The 18,450-nt window shown below is 41.1% G+C and overlaps 1 protein-coding gene across 2 annotated transcripts in view; it reads right to left on the reverse strand.

The window, feature by feature from the left end:
• LOC111157046 (amphiphysin) overlaps positions 1–18,450 on the reverse strand; it is a 245,862-nt gene that overhangs the window by 141,349 nt on the left and 86,063 nt on the right. For both annotated transcript variants that reach the window (XM_022518258.1, XM_022518257.1), the window contains exon 2: positions 8,498–8,578. In XM_022518258.1, the coding sequence (XP_022373966.1) occupies positions 8,498–8,578 (81 nt within the window). The remainder of the gene's footprint in view (positions 1–8,497; positions 8,579–18,450) is intronic.

Genomic DNA, 18,450 nt, shown 5'->3' on the forward strand with positions numbered 1-18,450 from the left:
CCATTAAGTATGGTATTAGCCTTAGTTATCTTGTATATACTCTATCAAGTTGAGGTAATTGCTCTCTATTTCTAATTTGCTGACCATTTTCATTATGAATGCGTGTTAGATTTTTGTCATATACTTTTTCTACATCAATTAGTATGATTGCATGGTTTTTTCTCCTTACCTGTTTAAATGGTGGATTACACTGATTGATTTTGGACTGTTTTTTTTTTTTTTAATTTTATTTATTTATTTGACAGACAGAGATCATAAGTAGGCAGAGAAGCAGGCAGAGAGAGATAGGAGGAAGCAGACTCTCCGCTGAGCAGAGAGCCCAATGCGGGGCTCGATCCCAGGACCCTGGGATCATGACCTGAGCCAAAGGCAGAGGCTTTAACCCACTGAGCCACCCAGGTGCCCCATGATTTTGGACTGTTAAACCAGACTCACATACCTAGAATAAATCTTACTTGGTCATGGCTATAATTCCTTTTATACATCATTGGTTTGATTCGCTGATACTTTGTTAAGAATTTATATGTCTAAGTTCATGAAACATATTGATCTTCAGTTTTCTCTTTTCACACTGTCATTTTCTGGTTTGGCTATTAAGGTCATGCTGGCCACATCTACTTTCTATAAAAGACTGCATAAAATTGGTGCTAATTCTTCTTTAAATATCACAATTCCTCACTAAAACCTCCTGGTCCAGAAGATTTTTCTGTAGATTTTAAATTTCAAATTCAATCTCTGTAATGGTTATAGGACTATTCCAATAGTCTATTTAATCTTTATTACCTTTTAGCAGCTTATGGTCATTGAGGAATTGGTCCATTGTGGTTGTCAAATTTAAAAGTATGAAGTTATACAACAAATTAAAAGAGACTACATCAAATTAAAAAAAAAAAAAACTTCTGCATAACAAAAGAAACCACCAACAAAATAAGAAGGCAGCCTATAAAATGAAATATATTTCATTTTATATATATATATTTTTATATATATATTTATATATATTTAAATATATAAAAAGAAAATATTTGCAAACCATATATCTGAAAAAGGGTTAATATCCAAAGCTTATAAGGAACTCTTACAACTCAACAGCAACAAAACAAACAATCCAATTTTTAAAATGGGCAGAGGAACTGAATAGACCTTTTTCCAAAGAAGACATACAGCCAACAGGACCATGGAAATGTGCTCAACCTCACTAATCATAAGGTAAATATAATCAAAACCACAATGAGATGTCACCTAACACATGTTAAAGTGGCAATCATCAAAAACCCAAGAGATAAGTGCTGGCAAAGATGTGGAAAAAAGTGAAGGAACCCTTTGGCATTGCTGGCAGGAATGTAAATTGGAGCAGTCACTGTGGAAAATGGTGTGGAAGTTCTAGAGGTTCTAGAAAAAACAAACAAACAAACAAACAAACAAAAAATACTGAACTACCTTATCGAGCAATTCCACTTCTGAGTATATAGCCAAAGGAAATTAAAACAAGATCTCAAAGAAATATCTGCACTCCTGTGTCTACTGCATCATTATCTACTGTAGTCAGATATGGAAATAAGCTGTGTCCATCAATGGATGACTGGATAAAAAAAAAGTGGAGTGTGTGTGTGTGTGTGTGTGTGTGTGTGTGTGTGTGTGTGTGTGATGGAATATATTATGGAATACTTATATATATAATGTTTATATATTTATATATGTATATATAATGAAATATTATTGAAATGGTAATGAAATATATAATGAAATGTTATTCCATGAGAAAGGACATTCTGCTGTTTGCAACAACATACACAGACCTTCAGCACATTATGCTAAGCAGAATAAGTGAGACAAGGGCAAATACTGTATAATATAACTTATATGTAGAATCTAAAAGAGCCAAACTCATAGAAACAGAGACTGGAATGATGGTTACCAGGGTCTAGGGGTTGGGATAAGAGACAGATATGGATCAAAGTGTAAAAACTTCCAGTTATAAGATGAAGAAGTTCTGGGGACTCTAATGTGCAGCACAGTGATTACAGTTACTTATAAGGTGGCTAAGAGACTAGATCTTAAATGTTTTTACCACACAAAATAAAAATAGGAATTAGGTGGTGTAACTCTGGTGGTAATCATTTTGTAATACATTAAGTGTATTAAATCAACACTTTGTACACTTTAAACTTGCACAATGTTACATGTCAATTATATCTAAATAAAGCTGGTGAGAAAAAAGAAGGAGGAAAGGAAGAAGAGAAGAAAGAATGCAGGGAAGGGAAGAGGAGAGTAAGGGAGGAAGGGAGGAAGGAAGGCAGACCAGCCCTTCGTGGCCCATTTACCTACCCAGCTCACCTCCACCCTCACTCTCCTGACTCAGCTCTTAGCATTAATATTATTAAATCATATGTAGTTTTTCAAAGGGGGCATTCTCTTTCTAAAGTTTTGGGTTTTACATATGCCATTGTCTTTCCTGGGTGGCTCTTCACTCCTGTCCTTGTTATAAATAAATAAACAAGCAAACAAACAGAGCTGTTCACAGTATCTGCTGATTGTCCTTTTCCTGGCTAAAGGATCTATAGTAGCTAGAGGATTTATAGTGATATCCTTTGTTTCACTCCTGATATTGATAATTTATGTCTGTTTGGGGAGTCAGTCTTGCTAAAGATTTATCAAATTTATTAATTTTTTCAGAGAATCAGCTTTTTATTCATTTTCTCTATTCTTGTCCTATTTTCAGTTTCATAGATTTCTGCCCTTTTATATTTCCTTCCTTCTGCTTGCTTTGGGCTTATTTTGTTCATCTTTTTTCGAGTTTCTTGAGGTAGGAACTTAGACTATTGATTTGTTTCCTCTCTTTGTTTCCAATATAAAGATACAATGCTATAAATTTCCCTTCAGCTGCTTTGAAAAATTTTATTTTCAAGGCCTTATATCTGGGGTTCAGGTAAATACTCTTCATTTCTTCTCAGGATCCTACACCTGGAGTCTAATACGGTCTATACTGTCCCCTAATTAAGCCTGATTACCTAGAAAGAGCCTTATTAAACTCATTCTCATGAAGGTCTGAGTAGCATGTATGTTCTCTTACAGGGGCATGTGTATTTTCACAGGCGGTACAGCTTCCAGAATCAACAACACGGGGCAGAAGGGAACTCACTGCCCCCAAAGTCACACCTGCTGAGGTTAAGATCCACTCCAAAGACTGAAGGTATACATATCACAGATACTTCAAGGCATGGCCACCTAATCTCTCTCCAAATTTTATCATAAAGACACTAAAATGGCTATCAAATGGAGGGTAAGAAGTTTCAAGAATTAGAGGAAGTGCTTAAAGACGAGTGTACAAACAGAAATAAAGCAGGAGTCCTCAATTTGTTGCCCCCAGACTAGCCGCACTGGCATCTTCTGGGACCCTGTCAGAAATGCTCATGTCCAGGCCTCACCCCAGACCTACTGACCTGGCAGTCCAGGGGTGGGGCCCAGCCATCTGTGCTGCAACTGATGCAGCTCAAGTTTGAAAACCACTGCTCTGGTGGACACCAAACTTGCCCCCTGACATTCTTGCTCAGAATCTGGTCTGGTGACCTGACAGCAGGCTCCGGAGGCTGGCTGAGGTTCTCCATACTCTGGGTTAGGACGCTGTCATTTAGAACTGGATCACTACCCCAGACAGACAGATGGGATCACGCCTATTCCAGGCAGTGGTTACTTCAGAGGAAGGTCACTATTAATATAATAAAAGGTAGATACTAACATATTCAGATCATGGTTATTTGTGGTAAAACGAAATAGTTCTAAGGCCCTGCTGAGCCTATATGCTCAAGTATATGCTCAAGAAAACTGCAAAGATATTCAGAATGCAAATGAAATTTGCCATAAATAAAAATTTTATCCACACATTAACACACTGTGGGAGTGTATTTATATTTACATTTTTAAAACTTCTATAAGTTTTATTTTTAATTACTTCATGCATATGTATTTAAAAATGTCATGAAGTTAACTTACAAAAATTCACATATTCAACATCTTTTCCATCCCAGAAATAAACACGCGATCTAAGAATGTGCTCTAAATGATCATTCCTGGTGGTGCCTGGATGGCTCAGTTGGTGAAGTGTCTGCCTTGGGCTCAGGTCATGATATCGGGGTCCTGGGACAGAGCCCCACACTGGGCTTCCTGCTCAACCGGAGAGGAGTCTACTTCTCCCTCCTCCTCTGACCCTCCATCCCCTACCCCTGGCTCCTGCTCTCTCTCTTATTCATTCTCACTCTCAAATAAATAAAATCTTTATTAAAATTCTTTTAAATTATCATTTCTGCCACAGGGTTAGAATATTTCTCAGGTTTGAGAAATATTTTTAAAGCTTAGGTGCAAAGCACTAGATCCTGTGAATATATAAAGATGAAAACAGCTACACATGATGCTTGTGCTGAGGAGAGAGCTGTAAGAAGACACGACTCCAGCTTTCAGTCACTCGATAATCCTAATAATTGGAATAACTAGCTCCAAATTCTCACCACTGGAGATGAGTTCAAGGCCTGAGCATTTCCTTCCTTCTTTGTATTACAGCAAAGTGACACTGTTCCTCGCTGGTGGGCATGGGGAGAGGGAGCAGAACAACATCGCTATGGGATTTAAAGCCCTGAGAGGTGAGAGGCCTCTCCCCTTTACTCTAAGTTTGGCTTTTGGACTGTAAGTCTGGTTGGGTGCTCCCAGCTGTACTCACTGAAATGTGACCAAATAGCGGGTTATCTGGGCCCAAACAGTCCCTGAGCTGTTCAATCACTGTAATTAGCACAGTTGCTGTAAGCATGGCATCTTACATGGGCAGACTTATTAGCAAGGAGGAAGAAGAGAGGCCAGGGACCTTCTTTCCCGTCTGGGACCTCTTTGCTCACGAACAGATTCATCAGCAGGCTACCAGGTAAAAGTAGGCGATGTTCACACCATCAATTCCGCTACTTGTTAGCGGCTTTGGTAAGACAGGCAAAATAAAAAAGGGGGGGTAAAAATACAACACTTTGGGGGAGGTCATGTTGAAGTCAGTGTGTTCTTTCTCCTGAGGGATTTCTATAATCCTTGCTCTCTTTGGCACTCCTCTTCACGGAAAATCCCAAGTTTTCGGCAGAAGAGTTCACTCTATTTATTTTTGCTCTGCCCTACACTCCTCTTCATCGTTGTCCCAGTTAAGCAGTTTGTGAAATCTGGACCACAAAAACCACAGCAATGGAGAACCCAAAGGACAACCAAGGGAGTGTGCACAGACCTTCCATCCACACTCTCAGTCTAACAAAAACCAGCTTTCAGGAAAAGAGGTTTGGGATCAAAAAGAATACCTGGGGTTGGAATAAGATAAAAGTTAAGCTTCAAGTCAGAGTTCAAACACAGATGCTGCTGCCACCTTCAATTTCCATCAATTACTGTGAGGCTTTCATGATTTTACTAAAGGGAATTTAAAAGCAAAATCACCTGGGCCCAAATTATTTGATTACTTCCTAGAACATTCTAGAACAATCCACTTTGGATTAAGTATGAATTGAGCATGATCAGGTGACTATAATATAATACACAAATCCAAATAGAGTTCATCTGATACTCTATATAGTATCTTTTTGGATTTGAAAAATACATTGTCACAGAAAAAGAGATGAAATCTAGATTTCCTGGGTCAGATAATATCTTTAGAGTCTGTTGCTTTTAGATGATGCCTTCTGCCTTTAGAGTAACGATTCACCTTTACATAAACACTTAAAGTAATAGGCCCTGTAGAGGTTACTACAATCTAAGTAGATCCTCCTTTCTAAGTTAATGTTTCTGCACAAGCAAATGTAGAAACACCTCTCTCAACATAACCAACAGATGTGAATTGGTTACCAATACATATCGAGACTTCAAAGGATACCTTTTCCCTTCTGCAGAGTACTAATACATTCATCCTCCCACCAGTCTTCTGAATCATTAGTACGTTTTTACAGAAAATTGACAAATCCCTCTCTTCCCTCCCTCCTGTCGATTCCTTTTCTCCTTCTCTCCCTCTACTATACAGACAGGGTTAAGGTACCATCATCCCTCCTTTCTGCACTAAAAGAACTGTACATTTAGGTTTTCTGATTAAAAGAAACAAACAGATAAACATCAGAATGAGTATGTGCAAATCCAAGATGTTTTGGTGCAAAAATGTTTCAAAGAGAGTCAAAGAGGGGGGTCAAGATACTCTTTAAGAAATACTATTCCTACATTTCCATTCTGCTTGTTTCACTCTTATAAAGTAGACTTGTTTGTTCCAACTTCCCCAGATTTTGAAGTTTTACCCAGTTCTTGAAATCTGCTAATATTCTTGGTAAAGACCAAAGTGTTGGGTCTTCAAGAATGATAGTATACCATTTGCTCTATAACATTTGAAAATGTGTCTAGTGATGGGAACTGAGGGCACAGCAACATTACAAGGTCACCCCAGGCTGCTGCTGTTGGTGGTACAGGTCATTTAACTGGTGGAAGCTGATGATTTAACTAATCATACTTTTCTTTAGTGCTGAGACTAAAAACAATTCTCACCTGGTTCAGTCAACAAGTTAAAAAAAAAAAAAAAGGCCAATGAGAATTCACTGAAATTGGAAAATGCAAAATGCTTCCTAGTCCCGAAGTCTTTTCTGAACTTGATGCTTCCCAAGGTTAGCCTTCTGGGGTGCTAACAACATCAAAACACCGTAAGAGTGATACAGGGGAAAAAAAAAAAAAAAAAAAAAAAAAACAAGAGCAAAGACCTAATTAGCTCCACAGAGACACACCAGAGAGGAAGAGAAGAATGTAAATCCTCAAGAAGCAGGCAAAACTACAGACATGAATCCTTTCTATCTAACTCGAATCCCTTAAGGCAGATATTTGGAATCACCCTGCAAAGTAACAGGGCAGAGGCTGACAAGTTTCCCTGTGTGAAGTTGCTGCAATCCAGACAGAGATACAGGGGGCGGGGGTATAGCTCAGTGGTAGAGCATTTGACTGCAGACAGTGATATATACGAAAGTTATCCAAAGGCATGAGAGAACGTACAAAAACTCACAGAATGAGAATGTAAGGAGACATGGAGAATCTGTCCTGGAGGAGACTGGGGGACGGCATAGGCTACAGGCCTGGAGCTGACATTTCTCTAGAATTCTCTCTTCTCCTCATTAAGCCAAATCTCTCCACAGTACTGTTTCCTGGACATGATCTATTTCAGTATCACTGTTCTCTTCTCCAACTCCCTTCTCTCCTTCCTCATTTTCAGGCAGAACATGATGGCTACCACTCACAGTATGAACCGAGTACCTATCTGCGCACGTCCACTCCTACTCTTGGGATGAAGTGGGAGGTATTCAGGAATGTGCTCTGGCGGAGCCTGGGCTACTTGGCTCTGTACCTGTTGGATTTTATCACCCCGTGTCAGTGAAGGAAAGAAATAGCATGTCTGCAGTGAGACAAATAGTAGGGGCTCTGGCCCAATATGGAAGAAAGTAATCTTCAGGATTTGAGATCTGCAAACAGGAACGAAGGGGACAAAATGAAACCCATGAGGATCTGACATTACTGATTGTCATCCCCAAGGCCACAATATCCTGTGGACACTGGTAGCTCCAATGACACCAGGAAAAATAAATCTGGGCCCGCACGTCATCCTCCTGTCCAAACCCTCTTTGCCAGAGCTTGCCGTCCCAGCCTTCTTCCCACCCAACCTCGATTATGACCTTCAGATTGGAGGCTTCTAACCATAGAGAGCCCCACTTACACCTCCCCCCACTTTGACCCTCGTGCACAACTCTGGCCAGTTATTCAAGCCTTCGAGATATAAACAGATAATTTAGAAAAGAGTTTGCTTCCTCATGCATGTGTCTGTTGAACACACAGCAGCCCATCAAACGACCAAACATCACAAACCATGTGTCTCAACCTTCTTCTTCATTATCACCCCCCTCAAGAAGCTTTGTAGACATTTTCTTCCTCATCACACACCCCCACGAATTTTAATACCATGGATATACTATATGTCTATTTATGTGATGTATACACATAAAAAGAGTACAATTTCTTTTATCTACAAAGAACCAATTTTCACCCCCTTAGGGGAGATATAACCCCTGTTAAGAATGCATGATCTTGAAGCATGAAGCAATTAAAAATACTGTGCCAGAAGTATCTAATTCCTATTTCCCTAATACTGCACTATACTAAGACTATAAATCACCCAAAACAACATCTTTCCTTTAGATCAATAATCTGTACTAAAGAGCTCCAGTCAAGCCAAGTCTTAATCTCCCCAGAGTCTAAAACACAAATCATCTTCCTGTGGGACCTACTGCCTCTTCCTTCACCTGTCATAAGAAAGCCTACAGAATTAGTAAGTGTCACCCTCGGGTTAATGCCAACCCCAAAGAAAGTTTCTTCCTTCCACCTTAACACATTTTAGTTAAATACTAAAACACAAACACAGTCAACCCGTTTCCCCTTCCAGAAACTAGATAACTGTACTTACCTCTTGCCGTTTGAAGTTCTGGACGTATTCTTCAAACTGCTCATCTTTTGTCTCATCAGCTTTCCCAAGCTTCTGAAGGACCTAGATGGCAAATAAAACAAAACAGTTTGATTCAATGTCTTCAAGTAACAGATAGAGCAAAGCTGCTGTTTTGCTCTTTTGAGGAGACATCACTCAGCATAGCCAGTTTTTCTTTCCTGGAAGCATCTAGGCTTGATGGCTTGGGGTTGATCAGTCTTGGATTTTAACCAAGTTCAGCAACCCACAGGCTAAGCAATGTAATGCTACATTGCATTCATTGACTTACATATCTGCTTCCTCCAGTAGGCAGAGGCAAAGCTCTGTCTTGTCTTCTTGTCCAAAGCATCTGGTACAATGTTCAATGCATAACAGGTACACAGTTGTTTGTTAAACAGTAAACCAAGGTTATGCCCCTGAAGAATTACCTACTTTATAGGGATGGTATTAGAATTAATGGAGACAGGCTCATGGCAAACTCTCCCCCACCACCCTCCAATATGTCTTTCAACTGCCTAAAAGCTCAAAGAGGCCCTGAATAGAGACTGGATATTAGCAATCCAGAGCATTAGGGAATGCTGTGTGGAGCTTATTCAAACTATGCTGGCAATCCTAGCAGACAGGAATGTGGCCGACTACATTCCAGCCAAAGAAGCAGCCTCAGCAGAGATCACTGGAAAAATCATTATATATTGTGGTACTGGGCAGGAGGTGTTCTGCCTTCCTAAAGCACCAGATGGGGTTCTAGGAGAAGGAGTTCTTCGAGAGAGAGCAGAAAGTTACTTGGGGACAGAGTAGAAGGATCCTGAGAGCCATAACTGGGTTCTCTATTCAATAGTCCTACATCTAGGTTCTAAAACACCAGGTCGTTTGAGAATTTTTAAAAACTCCATAAACACTGCCTTAATGAGCTGAAAATTATTTATATGAAAATGTTGTCCTTAACTTTTGAAAAACTGTCACAACAAGATCATCTTAGAAGTGTGTTGTAAATGCAAGACATTGTTACTATTATTTTTGTTGTTACCATTGTGGTAAGAGAGAGAGGGCAAATCAAAATCGCACAGGCCACACTTGCTAGAGAAAGAAATTCAATGACAGGGATTCTTCACCTTGTTCTACGATCTCCCCCCATCCACTCCTGTATTTTTTGTTCCAAAGTAAAAATAACTTTAAGAAGTCGTTCGATAGCTTCTTTATTCTACCTTTTAAAAAAATTTTCATTTTGAAGCCAGGTCTCCCAAAGGACCTCTTGCCACACACATAAACACTAAGAGTAGCGGGGAAGGTACCTAGCATTAACTATGTGACCTTCCCTCCTGATTCTTAACATTTACTATTTCGTCAATGTTTGGCTACTCTAGAGCAGGTACATCTTTGAGTAGCGGCAACACCGCATCATCTGTTGGCAGCAGTTCCCAAAAGCCAAGAAAGGCTGTCAATTTCTCCTGAGCAAGCCACCTTGACCCCACCACTTTCCATGCAGTGCAAAGGCACTGTGATCTCAGGAGTGGCAGAAAAGAGAAAGATGTTTACAGAGCCTCCACTATGCACCTGAAACCTCAGAGAGTGATTTACATGTTATGTCTGTCTTTCCTTCTCACAACACTCACAGCTGCTTCTTATTCTATCCACATAGCAAATGAGGAAATAAGACAGAGTAAGCAGCTTACCGGGGACCCTCTGGAAAATTCCCTTTTTGAGGCCTGGTACCCCTGTCTCCACCCACAGATAGCCTGTCCTTCTCGTGGGAAGCAAGTGGGATTTACACATCCTGTCATTCTCATCTGAGATTCCTGGAGGCCACAATACTCTGAGAAAGACCCATCTTCAAGGGTGCATATCTACCACTGGGAAGGGGATTCTTCACAGACCCTTTGCTGAAAGTCTGTTATTTAAATTTTAAATCATGACACCTTGCATTTCATATTTCTAGAAATTATTCATATAATTAAAGTAGAAAAAAACGACCCAAAAAACTGCTCCTAGGTGTCGAAGAGAGAATTATAATTGGATGACACCGTAAGCCTACAAGCCTACATTCTCTCTTCTAAAGACTGCAGTAAAGGACCCAGACCTCTCTGAGTTACAGCACACCCTCATCTTGATGGCAGCAGCCAGAGGAGAGATGGGAAAGGCACGAGTCAGGGGCAGCAAAAGATGTGGACTTTGCTAAGGACTTTCTCATGCCAGTCACTGTGATAGGGGATTTTATTGATTCAGCTGATTCTCATGGAGCCTACTCACTCCTATTTTAATTGCATCAACAGCATAAACTTACACTGACAAAAAGTTGGTGTTGGGGGGGGGGGTATTGGATGTATCCCACAGTGAGAATCGGGATTCACAAAAAGACCTTCTCCTGCAAGATGGTATTCAACGGGGATAAAATTTGGGTCAAAGATGTAGATTGTACAAGTACTGAATTTATGATATCAACTTTCAACCAACATCAACAGAACAGATGCTAGGAATATGTGGCTTCCACCCTTCGGGAGAAATAAGGGATGACTTTCGCAGATACTCAATACACATCAACAAAGTTATGTTGCTGGAAAGCTCCTCAGGCCACACGAGAGCAAGTGGGAGAGCAGGACTGCAGGCTTCCCTGCCATGGACAAGGTGGTGAGCACAGAGAGTCACAGCCAGCCTGGAACCAGCTAAACGAAATCCCGAAAGCACAGAGAACTGATTCCCTGAGGTAAGAGGAAATTTTGATGTAACTAGAGATATTGCCAGGGAGAAAAGAAGAGGAAGAGAGTGCAGTTGTCTTCAAAGACTGAAGGGTAAAGAAGGTGGTAAAAAAGGATCAGATTGTTCCATTAGAAACCAAGATTGAGGACTAGTATCAGTAGGTAAAAGCTATATATAAAACATTTTGCACAAATCTATCAAAGTTTTCTGGAAACTAAATAGTTTGTTGGTAGAGGTAATAAGTTCACTGTCCTAGCCATTATCTAAGCGCTTGAAGCAGTAGTTACAGGGACCAGAGAAGATTTATTCATCAAACAGGTGAACAAAATAAATATCTTCTAATTCAAATTTGATTTATCATTTTGGGTATCTTCTAATTCTCAAAGCCATAATAAATGTATCAGGTTTGAGTGTATCAACTTTATCAAGTGTATCAAGTTTACCCTACAAAAGAAAGCAAATCACCATGAAGGCAGAGAAGAAAGTCTATGCACTTCGACCTCCAGCTGAAGCGGACATACTGGAGACTGCATGCCAACCTCCATGCAAGGTGCCACAAGGGGCGGCCGGATCTAGGGACCAGGAGCCTGGTGATGCCGAGGCACGAGGTGCAAGAAGGGGAGCTGGGGCGGGGGAGTGGACAAGGCTGGTGTGGGAGGAAGATGGCAGATTACAGAGGGGATTAGTCTGCACAACTAAAGACTGTAATTTTCTCCTATAGACGACGGTGAGCCAATGAGGTGTTTCCCTGGAGGGGGACACCCAATTAGACCTGTGCACCTGGGTGGCAGTGATCAGGACAGATTAAGAGACGGTGGAACCAGTTAAGAGACTACACAGGCAATGTGTAGTCTGAGCCTGAGCTAGGAGACAGATAGGACAGACCCTTAATAAGTACTTACTGGCTTACGAGATGGACAAGGTAGGGACAGAGACCATGCGAGGATGACCTCGCTGCCAGCTGTTGGGACGTAGGTTGTGGTTAAGACACCAGGGAGGGAAATGGTTCCGATGTGGGATTAGGAAAGTTAAGAACCAGAAACATGCATCAGGACTTTGGATGAAACTGAAGGCCCAGCTAGAAAACTCATTTCAGCAGTTTTGTCATTTTTCTTCAGCAGCCTCAAAAATGGGGGTAAAATTGATCTGCTACAGTAAAAGTACCTTAAGGCAACAAAAATACTGAAACCTGGAACTGAGAGGATTAAGAATATCTTCTACCTTGTTTTCTGTCACCATATCTTACAGTGAGTTTCCAGCTTAGGTGGCCTCTCGCATTCCCTATCCACTGACCACCTCAAAAATATCAATTAAGCCTGAACGGTTTGGTACCACTGATGTTACAGGACAATTACTATACATTCATGTATCTGATATTTATGTTCTGACAATGCAGTAACATCTTCCACCTACAGGCAAAGAGCAAACAATTCTGTGCTCATGCATTTTGCTTTATGTCAATTTCATTTGCACTGACGCTTTACTATTCTGAAAACAATAGGATTTTGTCGTCACTTTCCTTGCCACCGTTTTCAAATGTAAAATTCCATTCTACGTTGAATAAGCTTTTTCAAACTGCCTTTCTGAAGGTGAGATTCTGAATCATCTCCATAAGTCTGGCTGCTTCATGCTCCCACCTCAGGCCTGAGGTTCAGAAGTTCCGATCTGGACCCCGGGAAACGAACCGAGGGTCTCAGAAAGGAAGGGGTAACCGGGTGATGGGTATTGAGGAGGGCACATGCTGTGATGAGCACTGGATGTTATACGTAACTAATGAATCATTGAACACTATATCAAAACTAATGTGACTACAGTGACTAACTAAACATAACAAAAAAAGAAAAAGGAAAAAAAGAAGAAATTCTGATCTGATCACAAAAGACAGCATGGACCAGGTGAATAAAAAATTAAATAGGAAGGAAAAGCAGGAATATGGTAGCTCAGAATAATTCCACTAATAAATCTTCTTGCAAGTGTCTCCTAAAGCAGTCAGTTCCCCAGCACAGTTTGCACAGGCTCCTCCAAACATGGGAATCTCATGTCCTTTTTTTAGAGTGATTTTCTAGAATTGTTCAATTAATTGTTATTTATTCATGAAATGTTAATTGTTCATGAAGTGGTCAAGTAAGGTCCCTAAAAATTCAGAACTCTGATTTGGGCAGTTTCCCCATACTGTAAATGTACTATTTCGATCAAGTCCTCATAGTCCAGAGCAAATAAGTACTGATTGACTGCTATAATAGGAACAGAAGAATTGCCCTCTTTGCATATTTTTTTTTTAAGTATTTATTTGACAGACAGAGATCACAAGTAGGCAGAGAGGCAGGCAGAGAGAGAGGAGGAAGCAGGCTCCCCGCCCAGCAGAGAGCCCAATGCGGGGCTCAATCCCAGGACCCTGGGATCATGACCTGAGCCGAAGGCAGAGGCTTAACCCACTGAGCCACCCAGGCGCCCCTGCATATTTTTAAATTAGGAGTGGAATGCTAGGTTGGCGGCTTTCAAAAAAGGTAGCTGGCATTTTAAGGCAAAGAACAACTTCACTATCTTCCATTGCACATGGAAATGATAGGATACGAAGGAGCTGGTACAAGGAAAGGATGAAGACCACAGGTACTTCAACAGGAATGGTTAAAAGAAGTCTGCAGGATGGGCCACTGGGATTCCTGAGAAAGATTCAGGCTTTGGATGAGGGATCAGACTGGACAAACTTCTAAGTCTGAGGGATTCATGTTTCCTTACGTCAGACTCTAAAAGTCAAGGAGAGAACGGCACAACATAATCCTCTCCAAACAAGGAGGCACCCCTCTCTTCATAATCTCTGTATTGGAGGTGGAGGTGGAGGAGGTGGGGGGAAGGGGGGGGAGGTGGGGGAGTGGGAGGGGGAGGAGGAAGAGGAGGGGGAGGAGGAGGAGGAGATAAAATTATGTATACATTATCCATTCACTCCACCAGTCAACTGCATGGGATGAGCAGGGTCTCCTCTTATCTGAATAAGACATGAAGAGTTGGTCTACCCCACCCCCAGCCCCAGCCCATGTGCACATTGATTCATTCACTCATCTGTCCAGACACTCACATGTCCATGTGCAAGTTCTGCCTCTGGAAGTTCCACCATCCGGGACTGGAAGGAGGCATCAGGTCCATGCAAATGCAGGGTAACCACCTGTGCTTTAGGGTTCTATGGGCAGGCACTGCACTGTGTGCCAAACTTCTGGGTCCTAGACCTTTGACCTCCTTCTGACTGTGTTTCCAAGACTTAAAGAAGTAGCTTTAGGGTGCCCTAACTTGAAAGGAACAAGATGAATCATCCTTTGGTGTGCTTCACGTACCAGTCAAGATCCTGCACTTTGCCCTCTATCTGGCCCTTTCCAGATTTATATCTGCGTCATCATGGCATCTACCCCTTGCTCTGGCAGTTTTCAGTAATACATTAGCCATCGTGGCCTCTAAGCCTTTCAGAAGCTGGCAGGGGCCTTCCTCTAATTCTGGGAAACATTGTTGGGGAGGTAAGCAAAAATAGGTGAGAGAGGGGATGTTCCCAGCCTTCTGTCCATTTGAGTGAATGTCAGACTTAAGAAGTTTGAGGATAACATATGGTAGAGAGAAAGTACCAATCTCACACAGGGGCAGGTTTATGCTAGGTGTGACAGAGCCAACTGGGAATTAGAATGCAGTGGAGGGAAGAAAGTTCTGGAGCCTAGGAGGGAAAAAGAGGTAAGTGAGAAGGGCCCCCAGAATGCAGATACTCGCAGAAGAGCTGCTAAAATGCATGTGGTTAGGGGAGCCAGGGAGGACTCTACACCCAGGCAGTACTCCAGGGAGCAGTTCTCTTCCTGATCCCTTTATACACACTCCCCAGACAGTCTTGGTGACCTCAGTTACCCAATTGACCAGCAGAAGATGAATCAGCAACGTGAAAACACAGACCTACACTACAAACATGGAAAATGCTGGCTTAGGTAGAACAAAGAGTTCACAAAGCTCTACCAAGGAGTTCAGGATTTTAATTAGGGCTATAAACTGCCCAAGTCAAGAGGGAGCTGGCTTTTGGTGCCGAAGGGTATGAAACCAATGAAAAGGAGTACAGAGAAGAAAGAAAGGAAATGTGCAGGTTTCTCCTCCTTTTGTGAAAATGCCCCACCCGCATAGCTCTGTAATTCCCTAATATATTAGCTATTGTCTATGGAAATTTAAAATATACCAAAGTTCTATATGCATTATATCTAAAAACAAATTTAATCTTTCCAACGATCTTATGAGTTAGGTTATGATGTTTATCTTCATGTTACCAAGGAGAACACTGAAATTTGGAGTAACTGGCTAGTGACAAAGCTGGCATATAACTGAGCCAGGATTCTAGGCAGACAGGCTGATTCAAGTCTACTTCTCACCACTAGGTGATAATGCCCTAAAGACAGCAACAGGGGAAAGAAACATGGCCTGGTGGCCACATTCTTCCCTGGAGAGCTAAGACATTCTCCTCCACTCCCACTGACTGTATCACATTGTCAGGAATGCTTGTACGATAACAGCTAGATCCATACTTTTGCTAAACAAAAGCCATCTGACACAATCTCAATCCAAAATAGGTTATTACATTTACTCATAGACTGTAAGCGACGTCCACAGGTTGTACAAAATGCCTTCCCCCATTCTATCCTCACTTAGGCAGAAACCATCCAATTTGCTTCTGACTAGCAAAAGGCCTGGGAAGACATTACCTCCTTGTAAGATCAGGGCACAGAGTAACTCACTGAAGCAGAGGTGGTACAGAAAAACAAGATGAAACCACCTCACTTGATTCCACAGATGTCAAGACAAGATCCTTCCATTAGGACAAGTGACAAGCTCCGAGAGAGACAATCCAGATAACCCAGGTCCTCTGTGACACCTCTTCCGACACTTCAGCACTAAAGGTCCCACTCTTGACACCACTCACCTTCATGACTTCCTTGCAGCCCATAATCCTGGCATCACAAAACACCGTTTCCCCCAAGCGCTGCCAACTTCTTTCTCGTGCTGTCAGCAAAGCTTACATGCCCTAGTGGATTGGTAACTGATTAAAAATCATGGGAAAGATTTTTGGAAGTTTTGTTCTACCTTATCAACAATCTTTCTCCTAAATTTCAAGAGGTAAATTCAAGGGTTGAGATGGGCAAATTCAGGTATAGCTGAGAAAAACCCTCACTAAGGCAGTGTGTGGAGGCCCTGGACTAAAATTGTTGGTAATGGATGGGAATGAGAGCCCTGTCTCTTTGTGGGAATTTGAAATAATTGCTTATCTGCTTTGTATACCATGTGAATGAGGCCTACTCTCAGAATAAGAATGCCTGCCCCCTTTGTATCCCATAGGGATGTTCTAAATTTATGTGTTATAAATCTACATAGGCTGGGGTTTGGTTTTCAGCTACCCTTCTGACTCACCCTGTTCTTTCTAAAGTGGTATTTCCCAAAGAGTATTCCATGGGACATAATCTCAGAAATCTCCATTAAAAAAAAAATTTTTTTTTTAAATTCAGGGTTAAATCCATCAGATAAATACCAAGTATTATATATCCCTCTATAAAATATCAAACAATATAGTTAAAGGTTAAAAAAGGGAAAATCATAGTGCCCATAAAAACACAACATGAACACCTGTCAAAGATTAATTTTTAACTCAGTATTTAATGAGAGAACTGCTAAGATGTTACCAGTTCCAGGAAAAATTCAAAGAAATGACATATACAGGCAATAAGGAATGCTGAATGAATATTAAATATACTGGACAAGTCAACTGCACCTCTCTAACACAATCCTAAACCTTTCATAATTTTCCAGTATAATATTTAAGTCTCCAAGAAGTAATGCAATTTAAAAAACCCTGCATTCAACAGTATTCAACCCTGTGTTTCCCACATATACTTGTTAACCTCTTAGAAGGTTACTATTCACTGGAGCACAATTTGGGGAAGTTTCTTCGCTCTTCATTATATGGGCGTCTCTGATCTTTACTACAAAAACAGGTGAGGAATTACATATGAATATAAAATCCCTTGATTATTTGTAGGGAGATTCTCCTTAACTGTACCAGCCTGCTCCTAAGAGAAAATAATCAAATGTAAAAGAGGAAGGAATTCAGTTGGTGGGAGGGAAGTAATTCTTGATTGATTTGCTCAAATATAAGCTCTAATAGCATGTGAATTCTCTGGTTTTGGAGAAGTTGTAGAAGACAGCTAATACGGTGGGTAGGAATGGGGCAGGTTCACCTCCAGCCCCTTCCCTTGGAGTCTGCCCTGGGCAAGGCTCTTCATCTTTCTGTGGTCACCTTCATATCTGTAAATTAAGGATAATACTCACACCTAACTCAAATGGTTTGCAAATTAAATGGTAAGATACACGTAAAACTTTTACTTCTATTTCTAGCAATAAGGGCTTAAGAATGTTACCTATTAGAATCACTGACCTCCTAACACATGATACTGGACAATCTTGAAGAACCTCAGAGTAGGGGCCTATGGATGACTCCTGAGGTACACATCTATCCTGAGATCTGAGGATTCTATAGCTGCTCCCTAGAGATAACCTTTCCTTTGTCTGATGAAGATACACATAAAGGAACAATTACAGCAACACAGAGTCTCTTCAAATAAGACGTGAAGAGTGAATAACATGTAGACGGACTGTGGGTCTCCCTTGAGGAGAGCAAAGATGACTCTGGCCTCTTTTGAAGCAAGTGGCCATCTATCTAGGTCCATAGATAGATTCCATGGTGTCCATGGATGACCTGAAATTATATGTCTGATACAGTTTGAATGTGTCTTTTATTCAAAGTGGTTCATGGCTTCCATCAGATGAAGAGCCACTGCTCTCAATTCCAAGATGGGCACAGTGGAAAGAAAATAAGGACACAAGTCAAATCAAACAGGACCTCACTTGATCACCTATGAAATCTGGGTGACCTCTGCAAAACTCTAAACGTCATTAAGCTTCTGTTTCCCCATCGTTAGAACAGGGAGCAGACCAGATCTGGGAAGATTAAATGAGAACATGAGTAAAGAGCCTAATTTGATGCCTGACTCCAAAAGATGCTTTTTAGTAAGGGTTCATCCTTTTTCTTCTCTTTCATTTAATATCTTCATCTTAAATCGCAATGGGAAGAGGCTGACAGGGAGCGTGGATTTCATGCAATCTAACTTACTCATCCAACAAATGAGAGTCTGAGAGAAGTATACTGCCAAGGTCACATCTTCAGCCTTCTA

This window comes from Enhydra lutris, unplaced genomic scaffold (assembly GCF_002288905.1).
Source record: "Enhydra lutris kenyoni isolate GAN:26980312 unplaced genomic scaffold, ASM228890v2 scaffoldscaffold51, whole genome shotgun sequence".
Lineage (NCBI taxonomy): Eukaryota > Metazoa > Chordata > Mammalia > Carnivora > Mustelidae > Enhydra > Enhydra lutris.